Source organism: Pyrgilauda ruficollis, unplaced genomic scaffold (assembly GCF_017590135.1).
Source record: "Pyrgilauda ruficollis isolate IOZ18807 unplaced genomic scaffold, ASM1759013v1 scaffold162, whole genome shotgun sequence".
Lineage (NCBI taxonomy): Eukaryota > Metazoa > Chordata > Aves > Passeriformes > Passeridae > Pyrgilauda > Pyrgilauda ruficollis.
In genome coordinates, this window is record NW_024514987.1 from 32,364 (window position 1) to 54,205 (window position 21,842).

The 21,842-nt window shown below is 53.5% G+C and overlaps 1 protein-coding gene across 2 annotated transcripts in view; it reads left to right on the forward strand.

Annotated features, from left to right (window-relative positions):
* MAN1C1 (mannosidase alpha class 1C member 1) overlaps positions 1-19,258 on the forward strand; it is a 47,615-nt gene extending 28,357 nt beyond the window's left edge. The window contains exons 3-13 of one of the 2 annotated variants that reach the window (XM_041463131.1): positions 1,780-1,895; positions 3,463-3,543; positions 5,412-5,506; positions 9,574-9,697; positions 11,651-11,744; positions 14,674-14,789; positions 14,966-15,185; positions 15,703-15,769; positions 16,638-16,810; positions 17,381-17,496; positions 17,894-19,258. In XM_041463131.1, coding sequence (XP_041319065.1) covers positions 1,780-1,895; positions 3,463-3,543; positions 5,412-5,506; positions 9,574-9,697; positions 11,651-11,744; positions 14,674-14,789; positions 14,966-15,185; positions 15,703-15,769; positions 16,638-16,810; positions 17,381-17,496; positions 17,894-17,917 — 1,226 coding nt within the window. In that variant the 3' untranslated portion in view covers positions 17,918-19,258. The remainder of the gene's footprint in view (positions 1-1,779; positions 1,896-3,462; positions 3,544-5,411; positions 5,507-9,573; positions 9,698-11,650; positions 11,745-14,673; positions 14,790-14,965; positions 15,186-15,702; positions 15,770-16,637; positions 16,811-17,380; positions 17,497-17,893) is intronic. The other variant, XM_041463130.1, reaches the window with a different exon arrangement.
* Positions 19,259-21,842: the final 2,584 nt, after the last annotated feature.

Here is a 21,842-nt window from a genome sequence, read left to right on the forward strand (position 1 = left end):
GAGGGGCTGGATTTGGTTTGGAGCTGCCTCCCCTTTGATTGCAGCCCTCCCACCCTAATGTGCAGGTGCGGGGAGGTGCTGATGGGGTAACAAAGCTGGCAGGAGGTGTCACCCCCGTGCCAGCTGGGTGTGTTTGTGCTGGGGTGTGCACACACCAAATTCTCACACTGCCCCTGCAGCTCCCTCCTGCTCTGAGGCAGCCAAGGCCGAGCAGGAAGGAGGGAAGATGCTCCCCTGGCACAGAAACCACGGGTGCCCTCTGTCCTGGCGAGGGACAGGCACAGCCCTGGCTTGCTGAGGAGGGGCAGGAGCTGCCTTTTCATCCCTCTCCTGGGGCTGGAGCTGGCACAGCCCCTCCTGGCGTGGGGAGGGCTCTGGGGCTGCAGGACAGGAGCCACTGAGCAGCTGCAGCTGCTGCAAAGCTGGTGCAGGAGAAAGGGAACACACAGCCCCAGGTTCTTCTGATGCAGAGAGTGAGGGAAGATTTAAAACAAATGTTTAATGTGACACAAAGACAGAGCAGCAGGGGAGCGAGGTTTGCCCTCTGCTTTGTCAAACACAGGCAGGAGAGCTGAGCCACTCCAAGCAGAGAGTTCCCAGTCCCCAGAGCCATTCCCCAAGTTAAAACCCTGACTTGCTAAAAACATAAAAGGCTCTGTCAATTCCAGCAATATTCCTCACTTCAATTAATCATCCCAGAGTTTGTTGTCTCTTTGTCTCCATTTAGCTTGAGCAAATCCAACTTTCCTCATTGTCTCTCTGCAGATTATGAAAAGCTTTTGTTGATTATATCATCAAATTAAGGCGAGCCCAGCAGTGTGATTTTCCTCTCAGAATATCACAGCAACAGCTGTGCCTCAGGTGCCACTGCCCTTCCTTCCCTGTTTAAAATGCTCTCCCTGCTTCCCTGTCACGTCTCTGCTTGCTAACAGGAAAGTGTATAAAAATCACATAATCATTAATATTGAAGAATCATTAGGGCTGATGAAAGCAGCCCTGCCTGCCACGGCGTTGTTTTCCATGCTCAGTGCTTTTGGCAAACATTCCAGGCCCACATCAGCCCAGCTGATTTTCAGAGCCCACCGGTTGATCCAGTGGCTGTTTGACTCCATCCAGCCATTGCTCCTGGAGATGGCTCCAGTGAGAAGGTCATTTCCCAGGCCTGCAGGAGTAAATGGATTCCTGGAGGCTGTTTCTGCCTCCCTCCTCTCCCACAGCCCCTGCTTTTGATGCAGACAGCATCCGAAAGGCAGCAATCCGTAGTGGAGCAGGAAAGTCCTGCTTGGGTTTTTATTAAAGCAATGATGTGCTGGCTGCCTGAAAAGTGTCAAAACTGCAATCTTGTAGCATCAACAGAATAAGGCAGGATACTTCCCTGGGGGAGAGGAACGCTGAGAGGAGGAAGGAGCCTGGAATGGGTGGATCTGAGCACTTCTCTGGGCTGCAGGGATGATGCTCATCAGTCACAGTCCCCGTGTCCCTTGGTGAGAGCACAAATATTGCTGAGCCACCCTGGCCAGGTAGGACTGGGAACAAGGCCAAGGCTTGCACTTGTGGCTGGGGGCTTCAGGTGAGGACCCTGAGCTGTTCCTTGGGGCAGTTCTTCCAGAACTCATCATTCTTTCAGGCCTTTGGAGATTGGGGTCCAGTTGTGGGTGCAGAGCTGAGCAGCCCTGGGGGAAGGTGCCACCCCCAGCACTGGGAGCTGCTGCCTGTGCCAGCCCCCCAGGCTGACTCAGAGCTGTGCTTTCATCCCTCTCTTGTGTTTTTGCCACACAGGAGGCCTTCGAGGAGCAACTGTGATCGATGCCTTAGACACCCTCTACATCATGGAGCTCGAGGAGGAATTCCAAGAAGCCAAGCAGTGGGTGGAGAAGAGCTTTGACTTGAACGTGGTGAGTCAGCTGCTGGGAATGCCTGCCTGTGCCACCTAAACTGCCAGTCCTGATCTCAATCTTCCCCTTCGGGGAGAGAAAGCACAGCTCTGTAGGGGAAGAAACCACTCAGCTGATTTTCTTTGCAAGGCCAAAGGGAGCAGTGCAGTGATTCACCCCAATTTTCTGCTGGTTCCAGCAGGGGCAGCAGCTCAGCCTCACCGTGTCTGGCTGACAAGAAGGTTCAGTGTTTAATGGTTCTTGTGTTCTGGGCTGGGCTATGGAAACAGACACTCACTCTTAGACAGCCCAGGGAAATGTTGCTCATCAAAGAACAAGTTCTGTTTGGTCTCAGGTAAATGTCTGCCTGTGATAAAACGAGATTTCCTCATTAAATTTCCTTATTAAATTAGATTAAGGTTGTAAACCCAGCTCCCCTTGTCTGGGTTCTCTGTTGGTGTCACTGCTGGGATCTGTGTGACACCTCAGCAGCAGAGAGGGAGCACAGAGGAGCCAGGGTTTGTCAGGAAGGGCATCACCTCTGAAAACAGCCAGGGCTGCTTCTCCCTGGGGCTGCTGGAGCTGTCCTGGACACGAGGGGCTGTGCTGGGGCTCTGGAGCAGCACAGCAGTGCTGGCAGCCAAAGGGTGCTGTCCCTCCTCTGTCCCAGCTCCTGCATCCCTCATCCCCAGCTGATGGCATCTCATCAGTGGCACACACAGAGAATGTGAAAACCAAAGTGCAGCTTCAACTTGTATTTGTTTAATGCCAGTCTAGTTGTTGTGAGGAATGGTTCTCCCACGGGAACAATGCCTGCAGCTGCCTTTGTAGAGAAGCATCATTTGGGAGGGCACCACTGGCATTCTTGGATTCATAAAAGGCAGCCCACATCTGATAAATTTGGTGAATGGTCTCAGTCCGTTACTGAATCGATAAACGAGGGACAAAATCAACTGGGAGATAATTTATCTGGATTTCATAAAAGCTTTTAATCTTGGCCTGCAGAATAGATTGATCTGTAAAGACAAGAGTGAATGCTATGGATTGATCCGTGGAGTCAGGGAGCACAGCAAGGGAGGCAGGGGGAAATTAATTCAATATTGCCTCTGCACAAGGAGCCCTCACAGTCCAGAAAGGCAGGACAGGGACTGCAGGACCCACAAGCTCTGCTTGAAACCGAGTGCTGTGATCTGTCTGGAGTTGTGTCGGGGGAAGTTTGGGCTGGATTTTGGCCAAAGGCTCTTCCCCAGAGGGTGCTGGGCACTGCCCAGGCTCCCCAGGGAATGGGCACAGAGCTGTCAGAGCTCCAGGACAGCACTCCAGGGATGCCCCGGGTGGGGTTGTTGGGGTGTCTGGGCAGACCAGGATGATGCTGGTGGGTCCCTTCCAGCTCAGGAGGTTCTGTGCCTGTGTGACCTGCCCTGCCTGACCCAGGTGCTGCCTCAGGTGATAAATGGGGCAGTTTGGGTTTCTCTTCCCTCCAGGCTCCCCCTGTCCCTGCAGAGCAAACGAAGAGCTGAGAGATGGGCACAAAGTGCTGGGAGATGGGGGCTGTGCTGCACTCAGGGCTGTCCTTGTGTCTTTGCAGAATGGAGAAGCTTCCCTGTTCGAGGTGAACATCCGCTACATCGGAGGGCTCCTGGCCACCTACTACCTGACTGGAGAGGAGGTTTGTCCCCACAGTGTCCCCCAGCCCCAGGAACCAGCTGAGAGCTCTGCCCTCAGCACCAGATAACCCCCCCTTAACAACAGGCTAAACCCATCCTTCTTGTGAATATGGAAATGCCACTAACGTTCCTTTAATTAAGCCTGGAATAATTACCTTGCACACACCGTGCATGGCTCATTTGCCAGAGATCTTTCCTCCTGTGGGCAATTCCAGCAAGACACGTTTGCAGTTGGACACATTGCTCCCCGGGGAAATGCCATTTGCAACAGGATCTTTGTGCTTGTTCCTCTCTCTTCCAAGTGGGGTGAGATTTCATCAGACATCATCCCAGATCCTGCCTCGGGCTCAGGAGGGCAGCTGAGAGGGGCAGGTGCTCCCCACTCAGCTGCACATCCCCGTGGAGCAGGAATTCCTGAGCTGGAGTGCCCTGGGATGCAGAACTTGGTGTCCCAGCCCCTGAGGTGGATGCTGGAGCCCTGGGTGAAGCAGGAGATCTCATTTCCACTGCCCTCCCTCCTCCCACAATGCCATAATCTGTTTGATGGTGTGCCTGCGCTGGAATTCTACATCTGTAGGGAGATGAGGAGATTATTCCTCTGCCCTGGGAGTCTTTGGTGAGCTGAAACTCTGGTTCAGGGGGAGTTCTGTGAGGACTGGCCCTAAATGAGAGCTCAGCTCTGCTGCTGCCCCAGCACAGAGGGTGGGATGGCTCCTGCACAGTGACACCGTTGATCCAGGAGCAGCTCTCTTACTTCAGCTGCATTTTAAATGTGTCCCAGGAATGACTTCCCTCTGGGATTCCCCTCCAGGGAAAACTCTCAAAGACTCAGTGCCCCGACTCAGAGCCTGCCTCAGTGACAACTTCAACAGGTTTCAGATCAACAGAGCAAAAAGAAACCACATTAAACCATAAAACTCCAGCAGTGACCTCTTGAAGTGCCATCAGCAGCTGGGGCAGTGCCTGTCACTTACCCAGTCAGTGTCACTGAAAGGCAAAAGCCAGTTCCTGTCTCTTGCTTTTCCCTTCTGAGGCAGCCCCCTGTTTCCTTGTGGGAGTATCAAAGGTCTGTGAGCCCACAGGAGAGCTCAGGTTTCCTCAGTGCTGTATTTTCAGAGCAATGAATTCCTGCTTTCTGAGAGCCACCACCACAGGGCTAGAGGTAAAAGGCTTGTGCTTTATCTCCTAAGTCACTTAGAGGCTTCTCTTGATCAGGACTAATCTCTGCAGCGAAGATTAGTGCTGGTATCAGTCTGTCCCAAAATAATTGTGCGTGCTTGCTTTGTGCTGCAAGGCACCATAAGCTGCAATTTGACTGGAGAGCCCAAAACTGAGGCATTACCAGTGGAAAAGGAGCAGCTTAGCCATGAAACCACCAATCCTTCTTGGCCAGGAGCTGCAAGGAGGAGATGGTTGGTTGGAAATCGTGGTTTTTACAACAGGAGATGAAAACAAAACCTGGGCAAGCCCACGTTGTGAATCTAGCCGTGCTTCAGCCCAGAAGGATTTCTTCTGATTTTAACTCCGTGATTGCAGCTCCTTGTGTTCTCTGCCACCCTGGGAATGGGAAGGGTTTGGAGAGCACTCTGGATCAGCTCAGATCACAGGGTGCTGTTGTGAGCTGCTCTGCTCCAGGCTGAGGCTTTGGCAGGGGACTGGGTGCTGGTTTAGTGCAGATTTGAGAGGAAATTTAGAGATTTTCAGTGAGACTTTTGGTTCAGATTTTTTGTGCAGGGGAGCCAGGGCACAGCACACATGGAGCAGGGGTTCTGCAGCACCTCCAGTGTTTTATGTGTGTGTGTTTGGAAAAGGTGATGGGGGGAATCCTCTGGGACTCGTTCCATCAAATATTTATCCTCCCTTTTAACAGGTGTTCAAGAGCAAAGCCCTGGAACTTGGAGAGAAACTTCTGCCAGCCTTCAACACCCCCACTGGAATCCCACGTGGAGTCATCAACCTGGGCAGGCAAGGCACACATCCTGAGCAGCATTCCCCTTAGTTCTGGGAGTGGGAAGGACCAGGAGCAGCAGCAGCTCCTCAGAGCTGGCCCCTCTAGAGCAGATTCCTCGAGGTCACTTGCTTTGCCAGCTCAGCCTTGGCACAGATTGCAGGTGACTCAGGTCAAACCCAGCTGTGTTTTATTAATTTGGGGCTGGCCACAGTTTCTTCCTCTGCCTCCTGACAGGGCTCCCTGCTGCAAGAGCATTTTCCTCACTCTCATCTTCTGTGAAATGTGATCTTCTAGTCTGCTCACAGCATGGATTTTTGCAGTGTGCCCAGCTAGATGCATGTGAATTCATCCAGGAAAAATGGATTAAAAAAAGTGGAAAAACTGAGGAAGGGAGTGGATGGGACTGGCTGCCAGTTTTGGTGCTGGAAAAGGGGAGAACACAGCACAGCCCTCAGCCAAGCCCTGTCCTTCCTCAGAGCCCAGAATTTAGGTTGGTGATGTTCTCACGGCCAGGGAGGCAGCTGAGTTCAGTAAATCCCTGCAAAAGGTCTGGCAGCAAACAGAGCAGAGCTGGGGCTGCCCTGCTGCTCCTGGCTCTCCTGGCAGACAATTCCCTGCCAGCCAGCCAGGGATTTTGGATTTGCTGGTTCTGATGCATCCAAACAAATCCACAGGTGAGAGCTGCAGGAAATGTGGGTTAACAAAGCCTTTCATCCTCACCTCTTGCAGAACCCCCAAAGTCATTTTCCAGCCCTTAGCCCAAATCTCCTCCTTGGCTCTGCAAGCAAAAGACTTCCAAATATTTGGCTCAAATATCACTGTCACCCCTCAGTTGTCTGATGTGCTCCCGATCCCAGGGAAAATTGGAGCCACCAGCAGCACTGTAATTGTCCTTTTTTACAGCACAGACATCCTGCTTCCTCTGTGGCTGATAAAGGCTCTGCATAGACTAACCTTTCACAGAAATGCCAAACCCTCCCCTGCCCTTTGTGAAGACAATTGAAGCAGCCTCTGTCTTCCCAGACATTCCCAAAATGTTTTGCTGGTGACCTTGAGTGAGAGCAGAGAAAATCGACAGAACACCCAGGCCACAGCCAGAGCCCCAGTGCTGCCTGGAGCTCTGGGGCTGCAGTGGCAGCTGCTTTAGGAGCAGGCATGGAGGGAGCTGCATCCACAGCCCGAGCTGCTGCAGGAGCACGAGGAGCAGCCAAAGGCTGAAAACCCCCAGGGAATGGGAATTACTCAGTGTGCAAGTGGAAGCAGAGGAGGGCGAGGTGAGGCTGTGAGACCACACTGACCCAAACATCAGGGCCAGAACAAAGCCCAGAAGAGTTTTGCAAGGAGGAATTCTCTCTCCAATTCTGCTTTTGCAAGGATGTGCTAATTCCAGAGAGACCTCAGCATCCCAAAAGGAGGAGGGTCCTGCAGCGTGTGTGGGCCTCTGTTGGTGGCAGCTTGGGGGGTGGGTTAAGAAGGATGTTCAGAAATTTGAAACCATAAAAACCCCCTTGGCATTGAGACAATTCTGCACATTCATTTTTGAGGGCCCAAGCACAGCCAGCCCCCCCAGCTCTGCCATACCCAGCTGCCTTTATCTCTTGCTGTCACCTTTTCCTCTGGGGTCCCCTCTCTGCTGATGAGCTTCCTGCGGCTGCCTGCTGTCCCCTGGCTGTCTGTCCCACCTCACAGTGCCTGCTGTCCCTGGCTCTCTCCCCCATCTCACAGCGCCTGCTGTCCCTGTCTCTGTCCCGTCTCACAGTGCCTGCTGTCCCTGGCTCTCTCCCCCATCTCACAGCGCCTGCTGTCCCTGTCTCTGTCCCGTCTCACAGTGCCTGCTGTCCCTGGCTCTCTCCCCCATCTCACAGCGCCTGCTGTCCCTGTCTCTGTCCCGTCTCACAGTGCCTGCTGTCCCTGGCTCTCTCCCCCATCTCACAGCGCCTGCTGTCCCTGTCTCTGTCCCGTCTCACAGTGCCTGCTGTCCCTGGCTCTCTCCCCCATCTCACAGCGCCTGCTGTCCCTGTCTCTGTCCCGTCTCACAGTGCCTGCTGTCCCTGTCTCTGTCCCGTCTCACAGTGCCTGCTGTCCCCTGTCTGTCTGTCCCATCTCACAATACCTGCTGTCCCTGTCTCTGTCCCACCTCACACTGCCTGCTTTCCATCCTGCTGCTCCAGCTGCCACGCCGCCCTGGAGTGTCTGCGTGCTGCAGCTGCTGCTCTGTGCTCTGCTCTGTGAGCTCTCCCTGGGCTGCAGCCCCTTCCTTCACACATCCCTAAACCCTCTGTACCTCCAGATTTTCCCTCAGCATCATCCCCTGACCTCTCTCACTGGTTTTGCTGTTTTGGATCCCCGTGGGGGAAGGCAGTAATTCGACATTTCAGACCAGCTTATCTGGGAGATAAGGAGGTTCTGGGTACGTTCCTTTCTCTTGGAGGCCAAGGTCCTTTGAACAGCAGCTTCCTCTGAGCTGCTGGAGGCAGAGCAGCTGTGAAGGCCAGTTTGTAAGGCTGACAAAAGCTTTTCCTGCAGGGGCTCACTGCAGGCTGCCCTCTCAGCCAGGGACACGCTGCAAAGGGCTCTGCTTCCTCCTGTGCTGCCTGCCCCAAGGCTCAGGCACAGCCCGTGCTGTGGTTTTGGGGAGGGCAGGGCTGGGATGGTCTCTGTGACCCCACAGAGCTGCTGTGACAACAAACACGGCGCCACTTGGCAGCTGCAGCCCTGCTGAGCTGAGCCGAGCCGAGCCAAGCTGAGCTGAGCCGAGCTGAGCTGAGCTGAGCCAAGCTGAGCCAAGCTGAGCCAACCTGAGCTGAGCTGAGCTGAGCCGAGCCGAGCCGAGCTGAGCTGAGCTGAGCTGAGCTGAGCTGAGCCGAGCTGAGCCGAGCCAAGCTGAGCCGAGCCGAGCCAAGCTGAGCTGAGCTGAGCTGAGCTGAGCCTGTCTAGGGCTCTCCTTGCAGGCAAACAGCCAGCCCGGGACCTGCCACGTTTTCCTCTCCATCACAACGAGGCAAACTTCTTTTTTTTTTTTCTTTTCGTGCTCAGAAGGATCATTAGTTTTAACCTCCTGTAAACAACAAACCCTTCTCTCTCCCAGCCAAGCTTCCCGGCGCCATCTAGTGTCACCCCCACCCTTCCCTGTCCCTGGAGCTGTCCCCTCCCCGGCTTCACTGCCAGGAGATGGAAAACTGGAGCCACCACACCTCTGAGGTGGATAACCCACAGGGGCTGCCGTGGTTATATCCAACCCTGCATCCCCCAGGGCATTGTCCTGCCTGGAGGGTCCCAGACACACCCAGAGCCCCGGGGTACCACAAGGATATTTATTTTATCCCACAATATCTGTGGGGAAGGGTGGCAGTGCTCCTCCAAAGCTGTTTGTCAGCTGAGCTCTTCAGGAGGGCTTCCTCTCCCACAAAGAAATGCAGTTTATGTTAGCCCAGTCCTAAAGAATCTCTGGAAGAGCACAGCTCAGTGCCACTGGAACTGCTGCTGAAAATCTGTGTCCTAAATGTGTGTGTGTGTCCTAAATCTGTGTGTGTGTGTGCTAAATCTGTGTGTGTCCCAAATCTGTGTGTACCCCAAATCTGTGTGTGTGTCCTAAATCTGTGTGTGTGTCCCAAATCTGTCTGTATCCTAAATGTGTGTATGTGTCTAAATCTGTGTGTGTGTCCCAAATCTGTCTGTATCCTAAATGTGTGTATGTGTCTAAATCTGTGTGTGTGTCCCAAATCTGTGTGTGTGTCCTAAATCTGTGTGTATCCTAAATGTGTGTATGTGTGTCCTAAATCTGTGTGTGTGTGTGTCCTAAATGTGTGTGTGTGTGTGTGTCCCAAATCTGTGTGTGTGTGTGTGTCTAAATCTGTGAGTGTGTTCCCTAAATCTGTGTGTGTGTGTGCCCTAAATCTGTGTGTGTGTGTGTCCCAAATCTGTGTGTGTGTCCCAAATCTGTGTGTGTGTCCCAAATCTGTGTGTGTGTCCTTTCCTTGCCCCAAATGACACCTGGCAGAGGCAGGGCTGCCCTGCCCAGGCCACCCCAGGCTCTGGCTGTGTTTCCTGGCACTGAGGGCTCTCTTTCCTCTCCCTGCAGTGGCATGAGCTGGAGCTGGGGCTGGGCATCTGCTGGAAGCAGCATCCTGGCAGAATTTGGGACCCTGCACCTGGAGTTCCTGCACCTCTCCCAGCTCTCTGGCAACCCAGTGTTTGCAGAAAAGGCAAGTGACCCCAGCCTGGGCTGCCATGGCTTGGCCTCTTTGTCCCCCTGGGGTGTTTTTCCCGGTGTGATTTTACCCAGAGGACGGCACAGCCAAGGTGCAGCCATCGGGGGATGCAGATCCCTCAGGAGCCTGCTCTGAGGGACACAGATTGTCCCAGGCAGAACCCAAACTGCCCCCGTGAGCCCAAGGGAAATGGGGCTGGCCCAGAGTGCCACAAACAGGCAGGATTGCCAAAAAAACTCAAAAATTCTGCTTTTCCAGGGTGTGTCCAGTGCAGCTCTGTCAGCTGTGAAACAAGGAGGGGATTTGAAGGAGAGACAGGGAAAAAAAGAGGAGGAAGAAGCTGGGAGAGCAAAGTGGAGCTGGGATGGAGTGGATGGAAAGCAGGGAGGGTGGGATGAGCAATGAGAGTCAGAGGAGGGAAGAGCAGAGGGTGAAGGGAAACAGGAAAGCCAGGAAACTCTGTGGGAAGATGAAGAGAGGCTGGTGATGTGAAATAGAGACAAGGCTGAGGTTCCTGAGGACAGGGATGATGACAAATTGCTCCCAGGGAGGGGGAGCTGAGGAGAGGCCAGGAAAGGGAGCAGTGCTGTGGAGAGAAAATGTGTGAGCAAATGAAGGGAGGGAGAGATGAGGATGCACTGCTAAAAACCAGAATTGCAGCCTCATTCTGGGTTCAAACCATGGCATTTTGAGCCAGGGTCAAACCTCTGTCCCCAGCCTCAGAGATTTTTCCTCTTCTCCTCCTAAGCCCGGGAGGGAAAAGGGCAAAACCTTTCTGAGAGACTCTCCTGGGCTGATGTGTGCACAGCAAATGGATCACAGCCACCCTGAGAGGGAAAACGTGGGATGCTGTGGGCTCTGACAGCCCAGCCTGAGGGAAATTCCTGCAGGGGAGCAGATCAACTCATGAGCCCCCAGCTTGGGACTGGGGTGATTTTAGCAGCAATTAAAGCCCATCTGTGTCTTTTATTCAAACCTGTCATTAATATGCCAAGCTCCTAAACTCCAGTAAATATTATAGAGCCTGACAACTTCCTTGGAAGCACTGGCTTAAGGCTGTAGCCAGCTTTTGGCATGCAAATTGTCTGATTTTGTAAAAGGTTTAGGGCAAATTAGCTGCTCTGTAGGTTATAATAGAATATTTATGCTGCATGGAATTTAACTGGGTCCCTTAAGGGAAAGGCCTGTTGGATTTAATGGGGGTGAAACCAAGGGAGGCTTTAGAGAGTTAAGTGCTGGTTGTTCTGGGGTATTAAAGGAACTGTCTGTTGTTGAAATTAAAGGCCCCAATTCATCACATTAAGTGACCACATGGTGAATTTAAGTGCTGTGTGAGTCACTCATCCCTGCCACTCCTTTCCCTTTGGATCACGTTAAAAATCACCCCTGGCATCGCTCACATCTCCCATTTCCACCCAGATCCCCAAGCACAGAATCAGATTTGGGTTTGGAAGGGACCTCAGGGCCCCTCCAGTGCCAGCCCTGCCATGGCAGGGACACCTTCCACTGTCCCAGGCTGCTCCCAGCCCTGTCCAGCCTGGCCTGGGCACTGCCAGGGATCCAGGGGCAGCCACAGCTGCTCTGGGCACCCTGTGCCAGGGCCTGCCCACCCTCCCAGGGAGGAATTCCTTCCCAACATCCCATCTAACCCTGGCCTCCTTTACCTTGAGGCCATTCCCCCTTGTCCTGTCACTCCACACCCTTGGGAAAAGTCTCTCTCCAGTTCCCTGTAGCCCCTTCAGGTACTGGAAGCACAAAGTGTCCCAGGATCCCTTCTGGACCATGGCAGTGAGTGCAGTGGGGTTTGCAGGGTTCCCAGGAGCATTTCTGAAATAAGGATTGGGCTGAGCCCCGCAGCATCTCCCTGCTGGGCTGGAGCAGGGCAGGGGCTGGGGAGGCAGGGAGGGGCAGCAGAGCATAACCCAGGCTGTCTGTGCTCTCTCACAGGTGATGAACATCCGCAGGGTGCTCAGCAGAGTGGAGAAGCCACAGGGCCTGTACCCCAACTTCCTGAGCCCGGTGACGGGGAGCTGGGTGCAGCGTAGGTATCCCTGCCTCCCTCCTGCCTGCAGGAGAAGCCTTCCCTCTTCCCCAGGGAGCAGCATCTGGCACAGCAGCCAGCCAGGCAGGCTGTGCTGCAGGAGATAAGCCAGGGGGCAGGGCAGGAATTGTGCCCTTATCCACAGCTGAGTGTCCCAGCTGAGTTTCCAGCTCCAGAGACAGAACTGGGGCCCTGCTGAGTGTCCCAGCTGAGTGTCCCAGCTCCAGAGAGAGAACTGGGGCGCTACTGAGGGTCCCAGCTCCAAAGAGAGAACTGGAGCCTTGCTGAGTGTCTCAGCTGAGTGTCCCAGCTGCAAAGAGAGAACTGGAGCCTTGCTGAGTGTCCCAGGTGAGTTTCCAGCTCCAGAGAGAGCATTGGAGCCTTCCCTGCACAGGAGCTCATCCCACAGGTGTTGGGGCCAGCCCAGCCTGGGATCCTGCAGTCAGCACAGGCAGCTGCATGGGAAGCACAGTGAGGTTCCAGAGTGGAGGAACCTCCTGCAGAGGCAGAGGGCTTGGAGGAGCTCTGGGTCCCCCCTGGATCCAGGGAGGAATTCTCCTGTGCATTCCTGTTCCTGTTACCATGGCAGCTCTGCAGAGCCACTTGGGAAGGAGGGATGAGATAAGAATGTTTGCTTCTCTCCTGTTGGGAAGCCAGCACTGGAGCAATAATCAGGGAAGGTCTTGGAGAGGGCAGGGGAATTGTGGAGGCACCCAGGGGAAGGTGACACACAGGCTGTGCCCCTCCTCAGAAGTTTGCCCTGTGGTGGGAGCAGGAGGAGCCACTTCTGCAGCTGTGCCCTGAGCTGTGACCTCCACTCTCTGCTCCACTATTGATCTGCTTGTTTTGGCTGCTGGATTTGATGTTGTCAAAGAAAAATCTCTTTCAGAGACTGGTTTGAGCCTGTCAGTGGGTGACATGTATTATCTAGGCAGGTTACTCTGAGTCTTGCATCTCCTGGTGTCCCCCTGCTTTGTTGCACTTTTTGCTGGGCTGGATCCAGACCTCTCCCAGTGCTGCTTTTGTGGCTCTGGTGGCAACAGGCAGGGACAGACCCTGGCTGTGAGCAATCCCTGACCTTTAACTGGCAGGGCTGGTCCCTGCACAGTGTCTGGGATGGCCACATTAAACCAGAGCTGCCCTTTGGTGCTGGAAGCAAGCCCTCATCTCTTCTGCCACAAATTTAATTCTGTTTTCTGTCTCAGATTTCTCTGCATTGCCTTGAACTTGCTGATGTAGAGAGGGGCCTGGTGGTGCTTTCCAGAGCACATTAAAAGCATCCTCTGCTTGCTCATGTGGGACAGGCAGCTGCCTGCCACAGGCCTGGAGATTTCCTGACTCCAGCCACACTTCCACAGGCTGTTTGTGGCACTTGCTCAGGATGTGACCTTGGGATCTGAGCCCATATTCCAGGGAGGGAGAAGAGTGATCAGCCCCTTCTGCATCCCCAGTGCTGCTGGGGAGAAACAGATGAGGGAGGCATCTGCAGCCTGCTCCCCGGAGAGGCCAGGCTCTCATTTTCTCTCCTGCCATTAAAGCTCTTTGCAGGAAGCTGTTTTCCTTGAAATTGCTGTGATTTCCTTAAAAGGTGTATCTTTGACCTGGCTGAAGGAGCAGATGCTGCCCGTGGAGAGGCTGTGCTGGCCCTGTGGGAGGGCAGCCCAGCCCTGCTGAAGGCAGGGATTTATTGATGCAGGTGCCTGGGAGGCAAACGCTGCCAGGGCTGCTGCCATATGGGAAGCAATTCCATAGCAGGGCTGCAGCTTTGGTGAGTTTATGAATGACACACTCAGGATCACAGAGCTGCTCTTTAAAGGCAGCCCGTGTTTGCAAATCCTCTGCCCTCTCTGCTTGCAGGGAAGCCGGGTGTTTAATCTCATTGTTTTGCTAGGGATTATTCCCTGGATCATTGGACACAGTGTGTCAGGGATGTTTGCTCTTCAGGTCAGGAAAATGATGCGTGGCTGTTGGTTTGTGCTGCTGGGAGGATTCGGCATTTGGAATGAGCCTCGGGACTTTATCTGTGTACAAGGAGAGGGGAAACAAAAATCTGAGCAGCTCTAACACCTGCTGCACGAGCTTGGCTGGGAAATGAGGGTGGGGCAGAGCCAGGACCCTGTTAATTAACAGGGATGGCTCAGGCCATTTGTCTTGCTCTCCTAAAAACGGGAGTGCTTGAGTGCTTTAAAGAGTGAGAAGGCTGCTGTTCCCCCTGTGGCAGAGTCTGGAGCTGTAAATGCATCCAGCAGCTCCCCCCAGGCCCATTTCACACTGCAATCCCTCAGCAGCTCCTGGAAGGTCAGAGCAGGGGGTGCTCTGAGCAGACAGCCCCAGAAATTTCATTGCTGCAGAGGAAAACGTGCAGTGCACATCCCTGTACCTGACTTTATCATTTTAATGTGCCAGCAACCCCCCGCCTTGCCCAGGGCTCAGAGTCCCTCCGTGAGGCAGGAATACAAATGGCAAAACCCAGGAGAGTGTCCACAGCCCCTTGCTGGCAGCTCTGTGGGATCCAAACACCTCTCCTTCCCTTCCTGAGGCAGGGAGACAGCTCCCAGGGGCTCCATCCAGATGGAAATCTATCAATACCCACCACTGCTTTTGGTTTATGAGGGTGGATTTATGATGATGGCTCCATAAACAGGAAGCATCTTCACGTTGCAGTATAAATAACTTGTAAAATAAGGCCTCTGAATGGTTCTGCTAAGGGATACTAATGCTCTGGAAAATGACAGAACATTTTTCTCCTGATTGCACTTTCCACCTTTCTTCCTTTCTGAAAAGCAATGCTGCAAGCTCTCCCCAGGAAGCTGGGAAGAGGAAGGAGAGAACAAGGGCATTAAATAGGACGTGATTGTTTCCCCTTTGTGAGGCAGCTGCTCACTGTCTGTCGTGAACCTGAAGCTCTTTCCTGGCTTTCCCACCACAGACCACGTCTCCATCGGGGGCCTCGGGGACAGCTTTTATGAATATCTCATCAAATCCTGGCTGATGTCAGACAAGAAGGACTCTGAAGCTAAAAAGATGTACGACGATGCCTTGGAGGTGAGGAGCCAGGTGCTGCTCTGTGGATTTTTGGAGGGGACGTGGTTCTTCAGAAGGGTTCAGACCTTCAGAATGAGTCTTTGGGTTTCCTGGGTACTCACTCCTGTCACTAACTAACACTGAGTAAGTTTTACTCACTGTCCACTCCCTTAAAATCCTGATTTTCATCCCTTTAGGCAATAGAAAAGCATTTGGTGAAGAAATCTGCAGGAGGCTTGACCTACATCGCGGAGTGGAGGGGTGGCATCCTGGATCACAAGATGGGCCACTTGGCCTGCTTCTCTGGGGGCATGATTGCCCTGGGGGCCGAGCACAGCACGGGGGAGAGGAGGCAGAGGCACATGGAGCTGGCAGCAGAGATCACCAGCACCTGCCACGAGTCCTACACACGCTCAGGTACCCGAGCCCACCGCCCCAGGAGGGTGGGCACTGCCTGGCACGGGGGGTTCTGTGCCTCAGCAGCACTGCAGCCCTGCTGTGGCTTCCCCTGGGCTTTCCTGGCATGTGTGGAAGGGACAGAAATGTGCTTTGTGCAGCAGAGGCAGCCGGGAGCTCCTGGGGCAGAGCTGGGAATGGAGCTGGGGCTGAATCCCAGCAGGGCTCCAGGCTGCCCTTGCTCATCCCTGTGCAGGCAGGAGGGGAGGGTTAGCAGGGGTTAACTGCAGGGTGGCTCTCTCTGGAGCACAGCAGCTGGGAAGCCCTGCAGGGCAGTGCTGCAGACCTGCAGCTGCTGGTGGAGCCAGGAGAATGGAGTTGCTGAGCCTCTCCAGCTGTGTGAGTCCTCGTTTCACAAGCTCAGGACAATTTCTTTGACCACCCAGAGCTGTGGAGAGCAGCGAGTGGAGATGAGTGAGGGACTGGCTTGGTTCTCTTCCTGCAGGAGCTGCTTTGGACACCCCTCCTTTCTTTGTAGGCATCCCTGCAGCTCCTGTGAGGCTGCAGGCAGCCAGGGCAGCTCTCCAGGACCTTGTCAGGCACAGGTCTGTCCACAACTGCATCCAAGGATTGTCCCACACCTTCCCCACACCAGCCAGCCCAGTTTGGTGCCCAGCATGTTTGCCCAACAAACTCCAAGCTAACCTGAAATGATGTTTGCAAATAACTCTTTTTCCCCAATGCAGCACTTACAGAACTAAACCAAGGCATCTGAACTAACAGTCCTGTGCCTGTGAGTGCCTGCAGCCAGTTTGCACCCTCAGAGAGGACAGCAGCAGGCTGCCCAGTGCTGCAGGGAGTGGCTGTGCACGGCCCCAGCTCCTGCCAACACTGCCAGGGCCCCACAGCCCCAGCAGGGCCCAGGGAAGGTCTGCAGGGTAATTAGAGGCAGATAATGACTCCCTGTGAAGCACTGGGGCAGACACAGCCAGAGGAATGTGGCACGATCACAGAATTATGGAGTGGTTTGGGCTGGAAGGGACCTTCAATTCCATCCCATCCCACCCCTGCCATGGCAGGGACACTCCCACTGTCCCAGGTGCTCCCAGCCCTGTCAGCCTTGGGCACTGCCAGGGATCCAGGGGCAGCCACAGCTGCTCTGGGCACCCTCATGAACAAATTTTTTTCCTGCAGGGAGAGGGTTGGTGTTGAAAGCAGGGATCTGAGTGCTGGATAGTGCTTGCAAGAGGCTGGCATTCCTGAGCACAGACCAACACACTCCTGGTGCTCTGTTTATCAAACCAGTGCAGTTGCTTTTGTCACCATCCCGATCCCTTCTCTCCAAAGGCACCGCTGAAGAAAAGGCTCAGCAAAGCCTTAGCCAAACCCTGGCATCCTGAGCAGCCTGAAGGCACCTGCTGGTGCCCTGCTGGTGCTGCCCTGGCAGTGACAGTGCTGTGTGCTTGTCCCCAGACACCAAGCTGGGTCCCGAGGCGTTCCGCTTCGACGCGGGGAGCGAGGCCACGGCCACGCGGCTCAGCGAGCGCTACTACATCCTGAGGCCCGAGGTGGTGGAGAGCTACATGTACCTCTGGAGGCTCACCCACCACCCCAAGTACAGGCACTGGGGCTGGGAGGTGGTCCAGGTAAGGCTGCAGAGGGCACAGAGCTCCGTGGGGTCCTGCATTCCTATGAAAATCTTCGCTTCGGTCGGTGGAAGGAGCGGAAATTATTGAAATTGTGTTAAACGCTGAGATACATCAGGAATGCTCAGGGCTGGGTTGGGTGGGGCTCTGGGAAGCTTGGTCTAGAGGGAGGTGACCCTGTCCATGGCAGGGGGGTGAAACTGGGTGATTTTTAAGGTTCCTTTCAACCCAGATTGTTCTCAAACCCACCAGCAATGGGGCAGGATCTGAAAGCCACGAGCAATGGGGCAGGAGTTCACAAAGTGCCTCAGGTCAGATAATCTCCACTGTGGATGTTTTCTTCTCCCTTGGGGGCTGCACTGCCATCAGTCCATCAGCCAGCTCGGGTGGCTGCTGTTTCCTTTGCTGTTCATTAGAGCCAGGCTGGTTCCCAGAGTGTGGAGCAACCCCCGAGTGAGGGACAGGAAACCTGGGGTTGGATTTGTAAACTGGTTTGGAATGCAGCTGCTGGTGCTGGAGGGGTCACCCCACGCTGCTGAGGGTGGCTGAGGGTTCTGTTCCCTCCCCCAGGCCCTGGAGAAGCACTGCAGGGTGGAAGCTGGCTTCTCTGGCATCCGAGACGTGTACACCACCACGCCCACCCACGACAACATGCAGCAGAGCTTCTTCCTCGCAGAGACTCTGAAGTAAGTCTGGGCTCACAGGGCCTTCCAGAGCAGCACAGCTCCTGCAGCAGCTGCTTAAGGAGCCTCAGATGATGAGGAGAAGTCTTCTCTTCCCAGGGGAGGTGTTCCCCCCAGGGCAGGGGGCTGGGACCAGAGGAGCTTCCAGGATCTTTCCATTCTGGGGGGAAACTGGGCAAGGCTGGAAATCTTTGGGAGTTTCCTGCTGCAGAACCTCTGCTGCCCGTGGCTCCCTGGAGGCTCCTGCTCAGGGGCTGGGTCTGAAGGGCTCTGCTGCGATCCAGAGTGTGGGAAGGGTGGGGATTTTCCAGGGAGGTGGGGATGTGTCAGATGCTGCTGCCTGTGCCTGCCTGGAGCCCTGCTGAGCTCCTCCAAGCCTGTCCCTGTCCTGTGGCTGCAGGTACCTCTATCTTCTGTTCTGTGAAGATGACGTGCTGTCCCTGGAGGATTGGGTGTTCAACACCGAGGCTCACCCCCTGCCCATCAACCACACGGACTTGAAAGCAGCAGGGCAGCCCTGAGGCCCTGCCCAGCTCCTGCTCCCCCAGCCTGGGCAGACTCTGCTTTTCCTTTCCATTGAAGGAATTCCTGTTGTTCCTGAAATGGTGTTTTGGGGCACTAGTCCAATTCCGGACAGTATTTTCTTGGGAAGATGAACCATGACTAAGCACCTTCTTTTCCTCTGTGAGGAGCTCTATTAGGCTGATGATGAGATGTTTATTCTGGGCCATACTGTACACAGTTCATAGACATTCCTTTATACAGAGAATTTATATGAAATCCACTGATTTTGCTTTCTAGTGGCCAAAGGACTGGAAGTTTGCCATAAAATAGAATTTACACACACACGAACACACACACATCCTCCTTTCCTTTCTCTGGTTCATTTCTGCCTTTTATCTGCTCTTGGATTTATCACCTTTCCAGTGAACAGTTCTCAGTATTCTGAGCTTTCTGCTGCTGGGCTCTGGGGCTCTTCAGGAGAACGAGGAAGGGGAGCTGTCCTTGCTGTGGGAGAGCAGGAATTCCTGGGGATGGCTGAGGAGCCAGCTGAGAGCTCAGGAGCGAAGGGAGGACACAAAAGGTGATGTTCTAGTGGGAAAAGAAGAGGATCAAACCCTCCACAGACAGGAGCAGCCTCAGGTTGGAATTTGCAGATTTCAGGGACTTGAACCACCCTGATCCCTGCTGGAGGGTAACTCAGGAGCAATCCAGGAGGCTCCTGGAGCGGGTTGGTGATGAATTCCCTCTCCAAGGGACACAGGAGCCAGCAGAGGGGCTCTGCTGAGCCCAGGATGAGATCCAAGATGAGATCCAAGGCTGCCCAGGTTGATGGTGAGTTGAGGATCCTGAGGGCAGCAGGGAGGGGGAAGCTCCAGCCTGGGCTGCAGCAGAGCAGACCTGGAGGTCTCCAGAGGGACAGGGACACAGCCCTGGGGCCCAGGTGGCCCTGCCTGAGCAGGGACTGGGACAGGGCCACCCCGAGGTCCCCTCCAGCCTCCGCCATTCTGTGACTCAACTGTAACTAAACCAAAACTTGGCTGCAAAATCCTTGCTCCTGATGTATTTTTATATACTTTTTTTCTGTGCTCTTAAAACACATTTACCACCCATCACATCTCATTTAACTTTCCTTTATCTTTTCTTTTTTTTTTGGTGTTTTTCTACTTTTATTTGGAACTAAATGTTATGAGTCACTTGTAATAATTTTATTGCTGTAATAGTCAGATCTGTGAAACAGAATAAAAGTCTTGTAAAATAAAAAGCCTGTTGGGGTTGATCCTGTAAAAGACCAGTTACTCCATGCTTGGAATGAGACAATACTGGATTTAAAGAGTGGATTCAAAGAGTTTTGTGCAGCAGAAGTTGATTTCTAGGGGAATCTAGGCAGTGTTTGACAGCAATTCCCAGCTCTCTTAAACTGCTGGATCTGGGATCAGCATTCCCTGTGATCACTGCAAAGCTCTGTGGCCCTGGAGGATGGAACATTTTTGTTCATCCTTGTGACAGCCTCGTGACAATTGCTTCATTCAGCAACTTGGGGGAAAATAAAGTTGCTTTGAGCAAGTTGTGAAAACACAAAATGTTGTTTCTAAATTCCTGCCTTTGTAATTCCCCGAGAGAAATAAGATTGTCAGATGGGGACTTAGCATTATCCCAGGGATAAAGCTGCTGCTGCTAAGCCTGGCCTAGAGGATGGGTATTGGTAAATAAACATCTTGGGAGTGAGCTGTGTTATCCAGGAGATTTGGGGATCGGGGAGCTCTTGTAGCTCAAAGGATTTTGATAATGGATTAAGGGAATTTCTTAAATAAGAATGACCTGCTCTTGGAGTAACATGGAACACTTTGCCTGGCAGAATTTAAACCCCCAAAATAAACAGTGTGGTTCTGGCTTCCTTTAGGAAAATGGTTGGTTCCCATTTCACACAGGTGAGGGGGAGCATCCCACACCCTTCCAGAGGAAGTTTCCTGCAGCTCGGGGGCCTCACCACAAACCAGGAGGTTCTGGCCAAGGGGAGATCTGGGATAGTTCTTCCTGCTGGGTGGAAATCTTCCCTGTTATTGTTTTTTTAGGATTCCCTTTGATCCAGGTGTGCCTGGGTGGGCCCCACAGCAGGTGTGTGGATATTTAACATTCTTCCTGAGTCTGTAATCCCAGGACCCAGCAGTGGAGAGCCAGGCTGGGTTTGTTCTCTTCCAAGGAGCAGCAGCCACCCTGAATTATTTCACCTTCAGTCTTTCCCATCAAATAATCCCCCCGTTCCTCATCTTTTTGTGGTGACTGGAACGTAAAATGAGCCCTTGTGCCTCTCCTCATCCAAAGAGAACCACCTCAGCTCTGCCACCACCCTGCCAGGCCCCTCCTGCTCATTCCCCAGACAAACCAGGACCTTTATCCCGTTCCAAACCCATCCCTCCTGTTACACTCTGGGTTATTCCAGGGAAGCAGCAGCAGGTTTTACAGCACATCTATAAAACACGGGAGCTCATCCCCTGCTCCCAGACCTGTCCCTGCTCCCAGAGTCATTTCCATGCTCTGCTAAATCCCATAGCCACGGCTTCTTTACGGAGCAGAGTTCCAGGGAAGTTTTCTGCCGTGCTGCAGAAAGATCTTTCTTCTTCCTCAGTGCAGCAACCCTGGCGTGAATCACAAATATCCCCCTTGTTCCACCGCTGGGCTCCTCTGCCTGGTCCATCCTCATCCTCCCTCCTCCTCCCTTAACTGCTCGGTCATGCTCTCGCTCATCTCCATCTCGAGAATTCTTTAAACCTAAAACAAAAACGATTAGGCAGGCTTAGGATACAGCAGAGCTTCAAAGGATTAAACGCTGACGCTTCCCTGGGAGAGATCAAACACTCGGTGTTGGCCCCGCAGCAGAAATCCTCCTGGCTGTGGGGGGATTGGAGCGGGACTGGGAGCACGGAGGAGCTGGATGAGGAGCGGGGAGGGCTTAAAATAATAAATTTTCGTGTCTAAATAATAAATTGGTGTGTCTTGGCCCAGCCACCGCTGAGGGACAATGTGACAGCAATGGGCGGCCGTGGAGGGACACTGAAAACATGGGAGGTTGAAAAGCTTGGGGTGGAAATGACCCAAAATGACCCAAAATGTGGCATGGTGGTAAAAATGACCCAAAATGTGGGGTGATGCTGGAGAAAGGAGGCTGAGCACCATCACCCCAGGGCTGCCAAGTCATTCCCATCCCTAGGGCTCAAACCTCAGCGGAATCACTGCAAAAAATACCTGTTTTGTTAAAAATACCCATTTTGGTCAGCTACAACCACACCAGTGCAGGATACGGCTTTGGGAAGTGCAGAACAAGTTCAGGGTTCTGTTCTTTCTGGGAAAAGCTGAATTAAGGACAAAATGGGAATGTGGGGATGGACACACATCCCTCTCTCGCATGGATAATAAAGAAAAAGCCCTTGGAGACAGAGGAGGAGGGGGTTCATCCCCCCAAGAGCCCTCACAGCAGAGACATTTCAGCCTAAAAAGCGCTTTTTTCCTGAACGAGTGCCGCTCTTTTAACATTAAAACGTGTTTTTATCCTGACGAGTGCCGCTCATTTAACACTAAAAAGAGCTTTTCCCTAACGGGGCGGCGGCGATTTAACACTAAAACACATTTTTTTCCTTAACGGGCGCCCCTCATTTAACACTAAAACGACGTTTTCCCAGACGGACCGACGGTCATTTAACACTAAAACACGTTTTTCCCTGACCGGCTTCCGCTGATTGAACACTACAAAAACCCTTCCCCTGACGGAGCGGCGCCGATTTAACACCAAAAAGGGGTTTTTATTCCCGCGGGGCCCGCGGCCCCTCCTCGCCCGCCTGACGCCTCCC